The sequence below is a fragment of the Nerophis ophidion genome, linkage group LG28 (genome assembly GCF_033978795.1).
Source record: "Nerophis ophidion isolate RoL-2023_Sa linkage group LG28, RoL_Noph_v1.0, whole genome shotgun sequence".
In the NCBI taxonomy this organism is placed as follows: domain Eukaryota; kingdom Metazoa; phylum Chordata; class Actinopteri; order Syngnathiformes; family Syngnathidae; genus Nerophis; species Nerophis ophidion.
Genome location: NC_084638.1, coordinates 21,937,494 through 21,957,067, shown reverse-complemented (window position 1 = coordinate 21,957,067; position 19,574 = coordinate 21,937,494). Strand labels below are relative to the sequence as shown.

The 19,574-nt window shown below is 36.5% G+C and overlaps 1 protein-coding gene across 1 annotated transcript in view; it reads right to left on the bottom strand.

Moving 5' to 3' along the window:
* The window catches only part of LOC133544965 (phospholipid phosphatase-related protein type 4-like), a 91,434-nt gene that overhangs the window by 70,746 nt on the left and 1,114 nt on the right, over positions 1–19,574 (bottom strand). The window contains exon 2 of the mRNA XM_061890223.1: positions 4,429–4,614. Within this exon, the coding sequence (XP_061746207.1) occupies positions 4,429–4,614 (186 nt within the window). The remainder of the gene's footprint in view (positions 1–4,428; positions 4,615–19,574) is intronic.

Below are 19,574 nucleotides of genomic sequence, written 5' to 3'. Positions count from 1 at the left end.
CTGTCCTTAGAAAATACATGGGTACGGCTAGTAGCTACTGTTAGCAAACAGATAGTCTTACCAAGTCGGCGTAATATCTTAACATCGACACATTCTCTCGTCGCAACTCGTCCCTGATGGTCGGCACCTATAAGTTTACAATTAGTTGTAAAATGTTGGACTGTTGTTTTTACGATATGCAGGCAAACGACAACTTTAAAACATACCGGTTTCAGATGTCCCCAGGGCTAGCCGAGTAGTGCAAGAATGATCTCTGGGATCACTAGCGCCCTCTACCACCAGGAGGCCAGATTACTGCGAGCCTCACAGTGCGTTTTCGCAGCAGTTTTATGATTGCCCAGCACAAGAAATACGTTACACACATACAGTTGTTGACAAAATACACTGTACATTATATACCTCAGCTAACTAAACAATGGAAATGTATATTATAATTCATATAGCAATACGGTCTCACTGCACAGCAGCATGCAGTTAGGCGAGTCATTGCCATGGTGACCGGGAGGCTCAGCTGGTTGTGACTCACCGCAAGTCTCTGCTCGGTATTTGAGCGCAAATGTGAAAATTCAGCGATTTTGAATAAAAATAATCTAAAACTGGTGAAGTTAAATGGAAAATAACTTTATAGTATGATCACTGAATACATATAACAATTTCATTATTATTTTTTTCTTTTTACATGATGGCAGGTGAGGCGTGGCCTCACCTGCCTACCCTGACTGCACGTCACTGGTGTGTGTGTGTGTGTGTGTGTGTGTGTGTGTGTGTGTGTGTGTGTGTGTGTGTGTGTGTGTGTGTGTGTGTGTGTGTGAGAGAGAGAAAAATATCAGTAGTGTTTATGAGAGTGTTTCAGTAGGGTGTGTGAGAGAAAAACATTTTAGTTGTTTAGGTGACAATATTTCAGTAGTGTATGTAAGAGTGTTTCAGTAGTGTGTGTGTGAGAAAATGATTTCAGTTGTTTATGTGAGCGCATTTCAATAGTGTGTATAAGAGTGTTTCAGTAGTGTGTGAGAAAAAGATTTCAGTTGTTTATGTGGGAGCATTTCAGTAGTGTGTATAAGACTGTTTCAGTAGTGTGTGTGAGAAAAAGGTTTATGTTGTTTATGTGAGAGCATGTCAGTAGTGTGTATAAGAGTGTTTCAGTAGTGTGTATAAGAGTGTTAAAGTACTGTGTGTAAGAAAAATATTTCAGTTAATTATGTGAGAGCATTTCAGTAGTGAGTACATGAGTGTTTCAGTAGTGTGCGTGTGAGAAAAACGTTTCAGTTGTTTATGTGAGAGCATTTCAGTAGTGTATGTAAGAGGTATTTCTGAATAATGTCCCTAACGGCCCCTCATACGGCGTCTCAGGCTACTGCATCCGGGCTGCGTGTCTGGAGCTCCTTTGTCCCACCGCATCCCTTCCGGGTGCCCGCCTTGGCTGGGGCCTGCTGGGTGTAGTCCCCGAATCTATTGTGACAGCTTGGTGCACTGCCAGGTATTCCACGTTGCTGCAAGTTGGCCAAAAATTTTGAATATACAGTACATATATATATATATATATATATATATATATATATATATATATATATATATATATATATATATATATATACACACATATATTAAAAATGTTTTAATATTATTTGTATTACATTTTTTAATCATTATTATAATATTTTGTATTTATTTATATTTTATTATTGTTATTTTTATTTATTTTATTTTTTTTCCCCTCTCTCAGGAAGAGGATTCAACAGGGCAGTTGCTGGTTGTTGTAACTCCATCGTTAGGGTGCATGCAGGTGGGGTGAGTGGTTCCTGTGGCCCCATGTGGCGGCCCACTTGGGTGGGGTGGCCTGCGGCGGTCCTCGCCATGCTCTCTGGGGGGTGGTGGTTCGGCTCGTGGGGGCCCGGTGGCTGGTAAGGCGTGGGCAGCTTTCCTGTCTGGTTTCAGGGAAACTATGGGCCCCTCGGGTGGGGCTTCTCACCTTTCTGCCCGTGAGGGGTGTGCTGTCCCGCTGACTTGGGGGTTGGCTGTCCCCTGCTTCTCTCGTGCCTTGTCCTCTGCCGAAACGCCTGTCTATGGTCTGCTGCTGGCTCTTCCAGGCGGCATGGTGGGGTACCTGTGCTGGCCGGCCTGGCTGCATGGAGCCGGTGGTCCCCTGTTCCCTGGGCACCTGTTTTGGGTTGGGCTGTCTGGGTGGCTGGGGCCGTACTCTAGCTCCCGCACATACTGGGAGTCAAATATATTGTACATACAAATACACATACTGTATATACTCACATTCACACAATTATTCATACATATATACATACATACGCGCACACATAGGTACCTATGCTCCTACATACATACACAAATACAGTACATACCTACACACTCAAAGTTCGTAAATCCACACGCACATTCACTGTACAACATACATATACACATACTGTACATATACATTTAATGTACAAACATCAATATATACATACTGTACTTATACATTCACTGTACAAACATACATATACACATACAGTACATATACAAGTACACATACATACATACACTAATTTTTTGTACATAATCACGTTTCTTTAAACATATACGAAGGAAACTGGGTAACACATGGCACACTGACAAAGCTTAACCTATAGTTACTATAACAATCTACAAGGTCAATATAGTTGGCTTCTCTTTCTTCCCCTCCATTTAACTGCTTTATTTTGTATTTCAAGTTATCATTACATATATGTACTGTTGCATTTGAACAATTGTATTGTTGATAATAGAGGTGATTATTGTTTTTATTCATTATAAATAGTGCCATTTCTATTGGTATTTGTATTGCTCTTTTTGTAGTGTAATAATGTGCATTGTCATTTATGTATTTTTATTTATTTCACTAACTGCTTCTTTGCTATAACTTTTACCATCACATTTGTACATTTCCTATTTGCTGATGTTGTTCTGTTGTTGTTGTTGTTATTGTTGTGTTTGCTGTTGTTGTTGTCTGTCTGTCTTATCACCCTCTTAGCCAGACAATTTCCCTGAACTGTCTCCCTTTTTTCTCTTTCTATCCCCTCCTGCTCTGGCCCGGCTCCACCAAATAATAATATAAATCCATTTAGTAAAGTCAAATACAAATAAGGCAACAAGAGAAGTATCCCACACTTCTCTTTTATAAACTAAATCTGTACAGCCGATGTGGGCATCTACAGCAACAACATGATTTGCCTGAGTAGCTGGACAGAACAAAAAATAAAAAATACATAAAAAAGGTACAAACATATAAAATTAGCTAAAAATCTAGCATAAAATGTTAGCATACTACCAATATGTCGACGAGCATTACAATCCATGATTTTTAGGTTTAAACATAGAAATTTTGCTAAAATGCTAGCATAAAATGTTAGCATCCTTACTTTAGCATAATGACACGGGACAATTTAGCATTCTTCTAAAATAGCACAAGTATTAAAATGCACTATTATTAGGCGTACACATACAAATGAGCTAAAATGCATAAAACTTGAAAATACTAACGTTAACATGCTAATACAAGAGATGTTAGCATACATCCAAGATGGAGCCAAGTATAAAACAAAAACATGATTTTTAGGTTTACACATACACAATCAGCTAAAAAGCTATCATGAAACAGTAGCCTATGACTGAATAAGATAAAATACCACAATGCAATATTTGAAGGTTTAAACATATAAAATGAGCTAAAAAGCTCGCATAAAACATTAGCATCCCATTTTTAGCATGATGATACGGGACAACTTAGCATTATTCTAAAATAGCGCCAAGTATTAAAATGCACTGTGATTATGCGTGCACATACAAACTAGCTAAAAAGCGAGTATAAAACTTGAACATACTAATGTTAACATTCTAATTCAAGAGATGTTAGCATACTTCCAAGAAAACATGATTTTTAGGTTCAAACGTGCACAATCATCTAAAAAGCTAGCATTAAACGGTAGCATATGACTATATAAGAGAAAATACCAAAATTCACTATTTGAATGTTTAACCATACACAATGAGCTAAAAAAAAAAAGCTAGCATAAAACCTTAGCATGCTAATATAAGAGATGTTAGCATACTTCCAAGACGGCGCCATGATTTTTAACAAAAAGCTAGGTAAAATGCATGCTAATGAACTCACAAGTATACAAACAGTTAAAATGCTAACGTGCTAATGATAATCAGGGGGGGCGTGGCTCAGATGATAGAGCGGTTGTTCAGAAACTTGGGAGTTCCTGGTGTTATTCCAGCTTCTGCCAAGCTAGTGTCGTGTTTGCCCAACACAAAAAAGGTGTGTGTGAGAAAACAGTGTGGCCCGCACCACATCTGTAATATGATGTCAAAACCACTCTAAGTCACCATTTTCAAATTGGAACGTGAAATTTAGTATTTAGTATTCATGGTGAGACGATATCGGGTCCTACTCACAGTGGCCGTGGGTATCGCAAACACCAAGCTGAAGAGCAGAGGCAGAGGACACACTTCCTGTTGGTGTAAGTTGTAGGGCAGGGAAAGGCTTTTGTCGCTGCAGCTGTACCCAGAATGCACTGGCTGGAAAAGGTCCGTTTGCTCCAAGAAGTACAGACTGATGATGGCCAGGGCGAGAATTGGGATCTGCAGCAAAGGAGACCATGATTCTTTTCTCTTTTCAATGTAACCTGCATTTAGACACTAAAGTACATATACATACATGTATATACACATATTTATACACATGTATATGTACATATATACATGTATATATACATATATACATGTATATATACATATATATACATAAATATACATATATACACGTACATATATACATATACATATATACACATACATATACATATATACATGTATGTATATAAATATACATAAAACATATATATACGCGTACCTATACATATATACACATATACATACATAAACATATACACATATAAATATACATATACACACATGTATGTATATACATATATGTGTATACATATACATATATAAACACATGTATATATACATATATACATGTATATATACACACACATATATATATATATATATATATACATAAATATACAAATATAAACATACATATACATATATACACGTGTATATATATATATATATACATATACATAAAACGTATATACCTGCATACCTATACATATATATACATATACACATATAAATATACATATATACACATGTGTGTATGTACATATATATGCGCATATGTATACATACATGTATATATGACATACATATATACATCTATATACACATATAGTATGTATACACAAACATACGTATATGTATAAATATATGAATTATTATACACATATTATATGTCAATATACTTACATACATATATATTTACACATATATACATACTTATATATATACATACATGTATACATATGGATGTATATATATACATATATATATATATGTATATCTATATCTATATATATATATATATATATATATATATATATATATATATATATATACTGAGATAGGCACCAGCGCCCCCGGCGACCCCAAAGGGAATAAGCGGTAGAGAATGGAAGGATGGATATACAGTATCCATTATTATTAACACAAATAGCCACATATAAAATATATATACAAACATACATATGTATATATATATATGCAAACATATACACATATATTATGTCTGTATATATACAAAACCCAAAACCAGTGAAGTTGGGGAGATCCATTTTTGAAGCTTTTCAGGAGGAATTCTTTCCCATCGCTGCTTGATGTACAGCTTAAGTTGTTCAACAGTCCGGGCTCTCCGTTGTCATATTTTAGGCTTAATATTGCGCCACACATTTTCAATGGCAGACAGGTCTGGACTACAGGCAGGCCTGTCTAGTACCCGCACTATTTTACTATGAAGCCATGCTGTTGTAACACGTGGCTTGGCATTGTCTTGCTGAAATAAGCAGCGGCATCCATGATAATGTTGCTTGGATGGCAACATATGATGCTGCAAACCTATATGTACCTTTTAGCATTAATGGTGCCTTCACAGATTTGTATTTTTTTTTAGATAGTATTTTATTTATTCCGTCAGGAGAGTTCCTTCAGGAAAATTAAAATTTTCAGCACAATCCCATTCAAGATCAGACAAACGTTACAGGGAGACAGAACAGGATCGCTGACGGGTCTGGCGGCTTCCAGCGCCCCTTACAAAAAAGGTGAGATACAGGTTAACAGGGGGGGGGGGGGGAGAAAAAAATAGAAGATTAAAATAAAATTTAAAAAATCGGTCTTAGCCTGGGCCCTGGAGAGGGGGTGCAGACTGAGGCAAAGGGAAAAAAACAACTCATAGCCATAGTACACATCCCTCTTACATGTGTGTAAGAGGGAAACATCAAACATCAAAGAACACAGAGGACATTAAAGACATTAAAGCAGCTGATGCAACAAGACACGTCTACATACAGCTATGAATAAAAAAGTAAAAGAAACATGTCCAATGTGGTGGCCTCTGCGGTATTCCACGCCATTGTCCGCTGGAGTGGAGGGAGCATGGCCAGAGACAGGAGCAGACCCAACAAAGCAACCAAGACAGCCAACTCCACTCCGGGCCAGTGTCCAGTCCGCATGGATGAGCGAGGATACGTCCAAGGTGACTGAGGTGTCCGACACCTGCTCACCCAGCCAAGACGCCGCAAGCCTCTCCGTCCCAGCACTCAGTGCTAGCTCTGCAGCCCTGTCCCCTCATCCGCATCTCCTCCAGTCCCTCCAAACAGACTCCGGTGTGGCTGACACCCAGCAGCTGGCCAAAAGGCTCCCGGGAGGCAGATCCAGAAGTCCACAAAAAAAAGCACCACAGAGGTCAAAAAAGTGCCACCCCTTGTCACACAGTCCCAAAGGGTCCCGGACCAAAGGCAAGAAAATATAATAACACATGAAAACAAGAGGGAAACACAAAAGGATGACACAAGAGCACGGAGCTCCTGCCAACAGCAGCCACTACAGCAGCGCCATCTTGGAAAAAAAAAAAAATGTGTAATGTGATGTGTAAGTTATAACAATCCGGATGGTTCTTTTCCTCTTTAGTCCGGAGGACACGACGTCCACAGTTACATACAAAACCAATCAGCAGTGCATATTCAGAGCAATGTAACAGCCAATCAGCAGTGCGTATTCAGAACGCATGTTGTAAATGCTTCATTGTCGAGCAGACATGTGTTTAGCAGCGGAAATCGTACACTCCCCAAATTATTAAAAACACTTTCCAGTCACAACTATTACAAACATCACTATGAGCCCGTTGACATTTTAGAAACTTAAACTGCAGTTCACAGTTCTGGCTTGAGGTGATGTGAAGGCTAATTAGCTTTTAGCTAATTAGCCTTCACACACACACACACGCACACACAGCTCATTTTGCTGTGTGTGCGTGTGTGTGCGTGCGTGCATGCATGCATGCGTGTGCGTGTGTGTGTATGCGTGTGTGTGCGTGCGTGTGTTAGGGGAAGCAAAGCCCTGTCTGTCTGTTATTTCACATGAACTAACATGAACTCCATAGATTTCCGGGATGAATAGTCTCTCCTATTGCTATTGTACTATTTTTCAGCTATAGTTCATTAATCATACGTAATGTAGCAGCCTAGTTTTGAATGGCAGGGTGCCTGCTATCACATGTTGACAAAAATATAACATTTACATAATAAAAGTCAACTACAGGCTTCCCAAATGGTGTAATAAATTAAGCATGATGAGTTGACTTGAAACTGTTTAATGTTGCACTTTTTATATGTAGAAGAAAAGTTTTGTCATTTTATTTAATCAAAGCAACAAATTGAGGCAGTTTAATGTGGATTAATGCGCGCAGAATTGTTAGTGTTCCCAATGTTAAAAGGATAAAGCCATTGTTTAAAAATTTGGTAAATAAATAACCAAAAAATATATATTTGTTTGTTTTCTTACTGTACCGAAAATGAAACGAACCGTGACCTCTAAACCGAGGTGCGTACCGAACCGAAATTTTTGTGTACCGTTACACCCCTAATATATATATATATATATATATATATATATATATATATATATATATATATATATATATATATATATACACACACATATACATATATATATATATATGTATATATATATATATATATATATATATATATATATATATAAACCCTAACCCTATACACATATACATACAGTATATATACATATATTTTTATTGTTGCTATCCAAAATAGCATGTTAACTCATGTGATTATTGTGTCCAAATATTGGGGTTTTACTAAGTTAAATTATATGATACGAATAATTAATAACCTGTGACTAATCATGATTGATCTAAATTCAAACGTAAAATTAATCTGACAACCTTTTTGTATCATTTGACAGCACTTTCCACATTAATGCTGACTACTCCATCGGCATTATTCATCTGAAAAAAACATGTTAATGGCAATAAACCATCGGCATCCTTAAAATGCTACGTTAATACCGCAAAAGTACGAACATTAACGTGGACAAACGTTTTCGAAAAACAGGGTGTTTTTTTTGTGTTTGTGTGTGTGTGTGTGTGTGTGTGTGTGTGTGTGTGTGTGTGCGTGTGTGTGTGTGTGTGTGTGTGTGAGGTTATCGTGTGAGTATAAAAACAAAATGTCTAACAATAACATTCTTTGTAGTCAATTGTGTATTTTTAGAAGTGATCTAAGAGGCGTAATAGAATGGTTCCATCAACTGGTGAAGGTTATGTTCAAACAGTCCTCTCATTTCTGATAAGTGTCTTTCCAGCAAGTGTGGATGATATTACACAGCTGGTCTAAGATAAAATAAGATAATCCTTCATCCAGTGATCAATAAGCAGTTCTTCTTGCTGGAGGACAAAAACATGTTTCATATTTCGTCATTTATCTTCTCTGCTGACACGTCATAAATAGTTATTGTTTGATACAAGGATATTTTCTATCTACTGGCTGATGATTCATCAATCATTGTGGAGATGAAAATAAAAATGGCTGCCAGTGTTGATTCATGATCGATGTGGTGTGACTTTTCATGCTTAAAAAGTATGAGGACAATTGAGCATTTGACGGCAAAAAAACCCGGAAAACTAGGGCAGCACAAGTTACAACAAATCACCTAATCTTTATCTTGGCTTCTGGTAAAAAAAATTCCAAAGCAGTGTTTCTTAACCCTAGGAGTGGGGCCAAAAAATATATGTTTCTCATCTGCGGCGGAACTAGATTGTAATACACTTTTCCACCACTTGTGGTAGTAAGGATTATCTCAAACAAACAGAAGAAGTCATAGAGAAGTTTTTTAAGCGCAAAAAAATTATGACTTAAGTGGTGAAACACCATGTTTATTTGCAATTTAATTTTAGTAAAGAAACATATTTACTATTACTTTTTTTTATTTAAGCATAACATAAGTGCATGAAAATGTTCTGTTTTTAAATGTCATCAGTTATTTAGTTATAATGCAATATACTTGGTTAGTACTTATTTTTTTAATCAGCCTGGCTTAAACGTAAGATTTATTTGTTTAATCAATAAAAATCCTATTTCATATCATTTGACAAGATTGATGAGCTGTTAAACTGTAAGTATATTAGATATAATTATTGTATATTGAATAATATCACTAATTCCGTGTTAACATTTGAGGGGTCCCAGGCCCCACTGTAGTGGAAACGTTGGGCCCCGAAGTCAAAAAGGTTAACAATCCCTGTACTAGACAATATATCCTTTTAAATTAAAGGTAGCTTTACTTCATTTCATTTGAATATTCATTAAACAAGTACATTAAGGCTAATGTAGTATATGTTACTATGTGAAAGTACATGATTTTAAACTTCCAGTTTTATGCCCAAAAGTTACTATGTGGCAAAACCTAAAAACCTGGATCAAACAGTGTGAAGTTTTTGATATTTTTTCTAGCAAACTTGTGATGCTCAAAAGTAGTATTTTTTCTCCTTAAAAGTTCTTATGGCTTACGGAAAAACGACAATTCAGAGTATATATACTAATATATGTACTAAAATATTTGTTTAGATATTTTGATTAGAAATATATACTTGGTGAGATTGTGAGCAGTATAATGAGACTTTGGAGGGAAATGAGTGTTTCTATGGGCACAAAATGCTGGTAGCGCACACCAAATCTTGATTTAAATAGGGTAGTATGTACCAGTTATCAGTTTTAGTACACCACCATTAGTACATGCAATTGTATAGTTTGCTCACTGTTTTTGATGTGTTATATTTAGGGAAACGGTTTGGCTACAATGCAAACTCAAACAATGAGATAGTTTCTATCATGGTGGTCGAAGAGATGCTAGATGAGCAATTATCTATGTTAGCGTTTGGAGGGATGTTGCTAAATCATTTTGTAAGACTCCTGGAGTAGAAATTTAGGAGCATGGTGGGCTTCTCTGGTCCTAAATTCTTCTCTCTCAGACAGAAGATTCTTGGTGTTGATACATGCTCCTCAGAGACCCGTGAAATCACATGTGGCGTTCCTCAGGGATCATTTTTTAGGTCCTATTCTTCTCCATATTTATTTTTGCACCTTTTACAACTACTCCAAAATTCAGCCGCACGTGTCCTGACAAAGACCAGAAAGCAGGCTCACATTACACCAGTTTTAAAATCTCTGCATTGTGTCAATTTTAAGGGTCTTCTTATGGTTTATAAATATTTGTACGGTATTTGGGCCTTCTTGTCTTTCAGCTGATAAAGACCAAAAAGCAGGCTCACATTACACCAGTTTTAAATTCTCTGCATTGACTCCCTGTGTGTTTCAGTCAGTTAGAGTGGTTCATGACAATTAACGTGGTTTTCCTAGTTTTTGTGTTTTGTATGCGGAGCTGTCAGTGCCTTTAAGGTAGATTCGACTTCTCGTGTGTGAAGGAAACGTTCCAGGGATACAAAAATATGTTTGATTCTGTGTTGCCTAGCTGCCAGCAAGTGGGCAGCCGGGCTAGAACACCCTGACTGACAAAGACACTCCAATGTTAGACATGAGATGATTAGAAAATATGGAAGATGAACACATGAAACTATTTGACATGATGATTTTCTTCCCTAAACATTATTACTCAAATATGTTACTCTGGGAAATAAAATAATAATATGAATGTTACTCTAGGCAATAAAATAATACCATAAAGATTACTCTGGGGAATAAAAAAAATAATTATATAAATGTTACTCTGGTGAATAAAATAATACTATAGATGTTACGCTGGGGAATAAAATAATACTATAAATGCTACTCTGGGGAATAAAATAATACTATAAATGTTACCCCGGGGAATAAAATAATACTATAGATGTTACTCTGGAGAATAAAATAATACTATAAATGTTACTCCGGGGTGTAAAAAAATAATACTATAAATGTTACTCTGCGGGTGTAAATACTATAAATGTTACTCTGGACAATAAAAACAATACTATAAATGTTACTCTGGGGAATAAAAAAAATACAACACGTGTTATTCCGGGGAATAAAAAAAATACCATAGATGCTACTCTGGGGAAAAAAAATATTCTATAAATATTTTTCGAGGGAATAAATAATAATACTGTAAATGTGGAGTTTGCATGTTCTCCCCGTGACTGCGTGGGTTCCCTCCGGGTACTCCGGCTTCCTCCCACCTTTAAAGACATGCACCTGGGGATATGTTGATTGGCAACACTAAATTGGCCCTAGTGTGTGAATGTGAGTGTGAATGTTGTCTATCTGTGTTGGCCCTGTGATGAGGTGGCAATTTGTCCAGGGTGTACAACGCCTTCCGCCCGAATGCAGCTGAGATAGGCTCCAGCACCCCCCGCGACTCCAAAGCGGTACAAAATGGATGGATGAATGTTACTCTGAGGAATAAAAAACAATACTATAAATGTTACTCTGGGGAATAAAAATAATACTTGTTCTATTCAATATTGTAGTGCAGACAGTGTTGTATTCAATATATAACGTGTTCTATTCAACATAGGCTGTGTTCTATTCAATATTGTAGTACAGGGGCGGTATAGCTCGGTTGGTAGAGCGGCCGTGCCAGCGACTTGAGGGTTGCCGGTTCGATCCCCGCTTCCGCCATCCTAGTCACTGCCGTTGTGTCCTTGGGCAAGACACTTTACCCACCTGCTCCCAGTGCCACCCACACTGGTTTGAATGTAAAAAAAAAATAAAAAAAAATACAAATATATAGATATTGGGTTTCACTATGTAAAGCGCTTTGAGTCACTAGAGAAAAAGCGCTATATAAATACAATTCACTTCACAATGTGTTCTAATCAATATTGTAGTGTAGACCATGTTCTATTCGATATTGTAGAGCAGAATGTGTTATATTCAACATAATACATGTTCTGTTCAATATTGTAGTGTAGAACATGTTTTATTAAATATTGCAGTATAGAATGTGTTCTATTCAACATAGAACGTGTCCTATTCATTATTGTAGTGTAGAATGTGTTCTATTCAATATTGTAGTGTAAAACATGTTCTATTAAACATAGCACATGTTCTATTCAATATTGTAATCTGGAACGTGGTCTATTCAATATTGTAATGTAGAACGTGTTCAATTCAATATTATAGTGTAGAATGTGTTCTATTCAACATAGAACATGATCTATTCAATATAGTAGCGCAGAATGTGTTTAATTCAATATTGTGGTGTGTGTGGAACGTATTCTGTTCAATATTGTAGTGTAGAATGTGTTCTATTCAACATTGTAGTGCAGACAGTGTTCTATTCAACATAGGGTAATTGTGTTATATTCAATATTGTAGTGTAGAAGGTGTTCTATTCAACATAACACATGTTCTATTCAATACTGTAGTCTGGATTGTGGTCTATTCAATATTGTAGTGCAGAACGTGTACTATTCAATAATGTAGTGGAGAAGGTGTTCTATTCAATATTGTAATGTAGAACGTGTTCAATTCAATATTATAGTGTAGAATGTGTTCTATTCAACATAGAACATGATCTATTCAATATGGTGGCGCAGAATGTGTTTAATTCAATATTGTAGTGTGTGGAACGTGTTCTATTCAATATTGTAGTGTAGAACGTGGTCTATTCAACATTGTAGTGCAGACAGTGTCTATTCAACATAGAGTAGATGTGTTAGATTCAATATTGTAGTGTAGAACGTGTTCTATTCAACATAGACGTGTTCTATTAAATATTGTAGTGCAGAAGTGGTCTAGGCAATATTGTAGTGTAGAACATGTACTCTTCAACATAGTACGTGTTCATCAAAGGACATGTCGTATTCAATATTGTAGTGCAGGATGTGTACTATTCAATATTGTAGTGCAGAATGTGTTTTATTCAACATAGACATGTTCTATTCAATATTGTAGAGTTGGACATTCTATTCTATTCAACATAGACATGTTCTATTAGATATTGTAGTGTAGAACGTGTCCTATTCAATAGTGTAGTATAGAACGTGTACTATTCAATATTGTATTGTAAAACGTGTTCTATTCAACATAGGACGTGTACTATTCAATATTGAAGTGTAGAACGTGTTCTATTCAATATTGTACTGCAGGCCGTGGGCTATTCAATATTGTAGTGTAAAATGTGTTCTATTCAATATTGTATTGTAGAACGTGTTCTATTAAATATTGTAGTGTGGAACGTGTTCTATTCAACATTGTAGTGTAGAACATATGCTATTCAACATACGTGTTGTATTTAATATTGTAGTGCAGAATGTGTTCAATTCCATATTGTAGTGTAAAATGTGTTCTATTCAACATATAGTGTACAATTACATATTGTAGTGTAGAACGTGTTCTATTCAATATTGTAGTGCCGAATGTGTACTATTCAACATAGGATGTGTTCTATTCAATATTGTTGTGTAGAACGTGTCCTATTCAATTTTGTTGTGTAGAACGTGTCCTATTCAATATTGTAGTGTAGAACGTGTTCTATTCAACATGAAATGTGTTTTATTCAATACTGTAGTGGTGAATGTGTGCTATTCAATTTTGTAGTGCAGAATGTGTTTTATTCAGCACAGCACATGTTCTATTCAGTATTGTAGTCTAGCACGCGTAATACTAACTATTGTAGTGTAGAAAGTGTTTTATTCAACATGGAAGTGTTCTACTTAATATTGTAGTGTAGAAATTGTTCTATTCATCATAGACACATTCAACATAGAGCGTTTTATTCAATATTGTAGTGTAGGTGTGTCTATACAACATAGCACGTGTGCTAGTCAATATTGTAGTGCAAAATGTGTTTCAATTCAACATTCTAGTGTAGAACGGGTTATAGTCAACATATATACATGTCCTATTCAATATTGTAGTGTAGAACGTGTCCTATTTAAAATTCTAGTGTAGAACATGTCCTATTTAATATTGTAGTTTAGAACGTGTTCTATTAAATATTGCAGTATTGAATGTGTTCTATTCAACATAGAATGTGTTCTATTCAATATTGTAGCGTAGAACGTGTCCTATTCAACATTGAATGTGTTCTATTCAATATTGCAGTGTAGAATGTGTACTATTCAATATTTCAGTGTAGAATGTGTTCTATTCAATATTGTAGTGTAGAATGTGTTCTATTCAATATTGTAGTGCAGAACGTGCTCAATTCAATATTTTAGTGTAGAACGTGTTCAACATAGAACGTGTTTTATATTAAAAGTTGTAGTGTAAAAAGTGTTCTAATCAATATTGTAGTGTTGAATTTGTTCTATTCAAAATAGTACGTGTTTCATTCAATAGTGTAGTGCAGAAGGTGGTCTATTCAAAATTGTAGTGCAGAACGTGTTCTATTCAACATAGAACATGTACCACTCAATATTGTACTGTAGTGTAAAACATGTTCTATTCAATATTATAGTGCAGACATTTCCTATTCAATATTGTGGTGTAGAATGTGTCCTTTCCAATATAGTAATGCAGAACGTGTTGAACAAAGTACGTGCTATATTCAATATTGTAGTGTAAGACGTGTTCTTATCAATATTGTAGTGTAGAATGTGTACTATTCAACATAACACGTATTCTATTCAATATTGATGTGCAGAACGTGTTCTATTCAATATTGTATTGTAGAACATTTACAATTAAATATTGTAGTATAGAACGTGTTCTATTGTACATAGAATGTGTACTACTAAATATTGTAGTGTAGGACGTGTTCTATTCAATATTGTGGTGTAGAATGTGTTCTATTCAATATTGTAGTGCAGAACGTGTTCAATTCAATATTGTAGTGTAGAATGTGTTCTATTCAACATAACACGTGTTCTATTCAATATTGTTGTGCAGAACGTGTTTTATTCAACATAGAATGTGTTCCATTTAGGGCTCGGCGATATCGCCTTTTTTTAATATCGCGATATTTTTAGGCCATATCGCGATATAAAGTATGATATATATTACGATATTTTGCCTTGGCCTTGAATGAACACTTGATGCATATAATCACAGCAGTATTATGATTATATGCGTATTAGGGGTGTAACGGTACGTGTATTTGTATTGAACCGTTTCGGTAAGGGGGTTTCGGTTCGGTGCGGAGGAATACCGAACGAGTTCAACTCGTACATATGAAGTAGCCGCCTATGCTAAAGTCTTAACAAGCTGCTCCGCTCCGTTCTGCCTCTGTGTCTGTACACTGCACCCTGCATTGTCCCGCCCACACAACCATCTGATTGCTTACATACAAAGCCAATCAGCAATGCGTATTCAGTGTGCATGTCATCAGGTCTTCAGTGTCGATGTCGAGCAGATAGGTCTTTAGCAGGGGAGCAACTCACTCTCCCCAAATTATATTCCAAGTCAACTACTTTCTAAACATCACTATGAGCCCGTTGACCTTCTAGAAACAAACTGCAGCTCAGCTCACTCGCAGTCCTGGCTTTAGGTGAAGGCTAGTTAGCTTTTAGCGAAACGTTAACTCATTTTGGGGTGTGTGTGCGCGCGGGCGTGTGTGTGTGCGTGTGTTACGAACAGTGTTGATTGAAGTGTGTTGAAGCAGCAAAAAAGGACTTATATTAAATGAAGAGTTTCTGTCTCTGATAGTGTATAAAATAATGTAAGTGTATCATAAAGCCTACATAAACTCCATGGTGGTCAGGGATGAATTTTCAGCTATAGTTACATGAATCATTAGTAATGTAGCAGCCTAGTTTTGAATGGCAGGGTCCATGCTATCACATGTTGATAAAAATATAACATTTACATAATAAAAATCAATTACAGGCTTCCCCAATGCTGTAATAAATTAAGCATGATGAGTTGACTTGAAGCTGTTTAATGTTGCACTTTTTATATGTAGAAGAAAAGTTGTGTCATTTTAGTTCATCTAAGCAACAACTTTAGGCAGTTTAATGTGGATTAACGTGGGCAGAATTATTATAGTGTTCCCAATGTTAGAAGAATCAAGCCATTGTTTACAAATTTGGTAAATAAATACCCAAAAAGTGTATATTTTGTTTTCTTACTGTACCGAAAATAAACCGAACCATGACCTCTAAACCGAGGTACGTACCGAACCGAAATTTTTGTGTACCGTTACACCCCTAATGTGTCTACATTAAAACATTCTTCTTCATACTGCATTAATATATGCTACTTTTAAACTTTCATGCAGAGAGGGAAATCACAACTAAGTCAATTGACCAAAAGTGTATTTATTAAAGTTATGAAGCAATGGCACAAACATTCAAGTCATTTCCAAAACATAAAGTGCAAGATTGTCAGAGACATTTTAACTGTCAAATAAAAATGAGCTGCGTAATAGGAAATCAAATAGTATTCGTCCTTCACTATGTGGTAGGTTACGACAAACGTTATGAAATTCTCTTCATTCTCTAGCGAGTGACTTTTCAAATGATGCTACATATTAGCAGTAATGATACTTTTTATAGCAATGCTTTTTTCCCCGACACTTGACGAATTACGGTTGTCTGTTCGACATATTTCCACTTGAAGCCAAACCACCGCCAGACGATGAAAACCCTGCTGTTTTTAATGGGAATTAAGTCTTCCTTCACTTGTTACCAGATGCGCACCTTCTTTCTCTCATACGGCTACGTTAGCAGCTAACGAAGCCCAGTATGCTACCTCTCTGCTCTGCGAGGGCGGACACGTATGTGACGTACAGTGGGGCAAACAAATATTTAGTCAGCCACTGATTGGGCAAGTTCTCCCACTTAAAATGGATACATGGATGATACAGCAGAGGATTGGGAGAATGTCATGTGGTCAGATGAAACCAAAATAGAACTTTTTGGTATAATCTCAACATGTCGTGTTTGGAGGAAGAAGAATACTGAGTTGCATCCCAAGAACACCAAACCTACTGTGAAGCATTGGGGTGGAAACATCATGCTTGGGGGGCTGTTTTTCTGCTATGGGGACAGGACGATTGATCTGTGTTAAGGAAAGAATAATTGGGGCCATGTATCGTGAGATTTTGAGCCAAAACCATTTTCCATCAGTGAGAGCTTTGAATGGTTGACCAAATACTCATTTTCCACCATAATTTACAAATAAATTCTTTAAAATTCCTACAATGTGAGTTCCTGGATTTTTTTTCACATTCTGTCTCTCACATTTGAAGTGTACCTATGATGAAAATTACAGACCTCTGTCATCATTTTAAGTGGGAGAACTTGCACAATCGGTGGCTGACTAAATACTTTTTTGCCCCACTATGAAAGAATGTGTGCCTGCTTGTCTGTGAGAAGGAAAGACAGGAAAGAGTGTGAAGAGCCTGAAGTGTACGCCCGCAGCTAAAAGCAACTGCGTGAGAACGTATACTCGAATATTACTATATAGTCATTTACTCTATTGCACAGAGACAAACCCGCGATATATCATATATATCGATATATCATATATATCGATATATCGCCCAGCCCAAGTTCCATTCAACATTGTAGTGCAGAATGTGTTCTATTCAACATACGTGTGCTATTCAATATTGTGGTGCAGAACGTTTTCTATTCAGTATTGTGGTGCAGAACGTGTTCTAACTAATATTGTAGTGTAAAAGGTATTGTATTCAATATTGGAATGCAGAACATGTTTTATTCAATATTGTAGTGCAGAATGTGTTCTTTATTCAATACTGTAGCATTCTGTTTTATCAATTAGCTGCCAATTGTGTGTCTCCATACACAATTTGGAGGCGCTCCCTTAAAGGCCTACTGAAATTAGATTTTCCTAATTAAACGGGAATAGCAGGTTCATTCTATGTGTCATACTTAATCATTTCGCGATATTGCCATATTTTTGCTGAAAGGATTTAGTAGAGAACATTGACGATAAAGTTCACAACTTTTGGTCGCTAATAGAAAAGTCCTGCCTTTACCGGAAGTATGTGCGCTTGACGTCATGGGTTGCAGGGCTCCACACATATTCACATTGTTTATAATGGGAGCCACCGAGCAGTAAGAGCGATTTGGACCGAGAAAGCGACAATTTCCACATTAATTTGAGCGAGGATGAAAGATTTGTGAATTAGGATATTGATAGTGAAGGACTAGAAAAAAAAGAAAGAAAAAAAAGCAACGGCTCAGGGCGGCGGCAGTGTGAGCGTTTCAGATGTAATTAGACACATTTACTATGATAACTCTGGAAGATCTCTTATCTGCTTATTGTTTTAATAGTGTTTAGTGAGATTTTAAAGATCGTAAAGACATACCTCAAGGTCGGATGGCTGCGGTGAACACGCAGTGTCTCAGAGAGAAACTGAGGAGCCAAGCTAGCTTACAGCTGCATTTCAAACAGCTGCTGCAGGACAACGAATAATCCAATGATTTCTCCGGTAAGATATATAGCACAATTTCCCCATCCAAAAACATGCTGGTTGACGTAGAGAAAACATGTTCGCTTGACCGCTCTGTGTTAAAGCTTCACAACAAACAAAGAAACACCGGCTGTGTCTCTGTGCTAAAGACAGCTGCTATCCACCGCTTTCCACCAACAGCATTCTTCTTTATAGTCTCCATTATTAAATGAAGAAATTGCAAAAGATTCAGCAACACAGATGTCCAAAATACTGTGTAATTAATTGGTGCAGCGCTAATAATTCCTTAGAGTCCTTGACGTCACGCGTACGCTTCATCATTCCGCGATGTTTTCAATAAGAAACTCGCGGGAAATTTAAAATTGTAATTTAGTAAACTAAAAAGGCCGTATTGGCATGTGTTGGAATGTTAATATTTCATCATTGATATATAAACTATCAGACTGCGTGGTCGGTAGTAGTGGGTTTCAGTAGGCCTTTAAGTTAAGAATAATCGGCTCCATAACAACAAATAAACCTCTATTGTTAATATCATAAGTATCACAATCAAAGAATCTCTGGAGGAACACAGCGAAAAACCCAGGAGCCGATATGCTAATTGCTAAGATAACCGCTACGTTAGCTGGATACAAGAGAAGAAGTGAGTCCTTAGTAAAGTTGAAGAAGTGCAGATAGAAGTTAGAGCAGGAAGTAAGCAGTTATTAACAGGAAATAGATAAGTAAAAGTTGGAGAGAGGATAAAATATCAACAAATCGTCACAGTCAGTACGCCACACTAAGAGGAG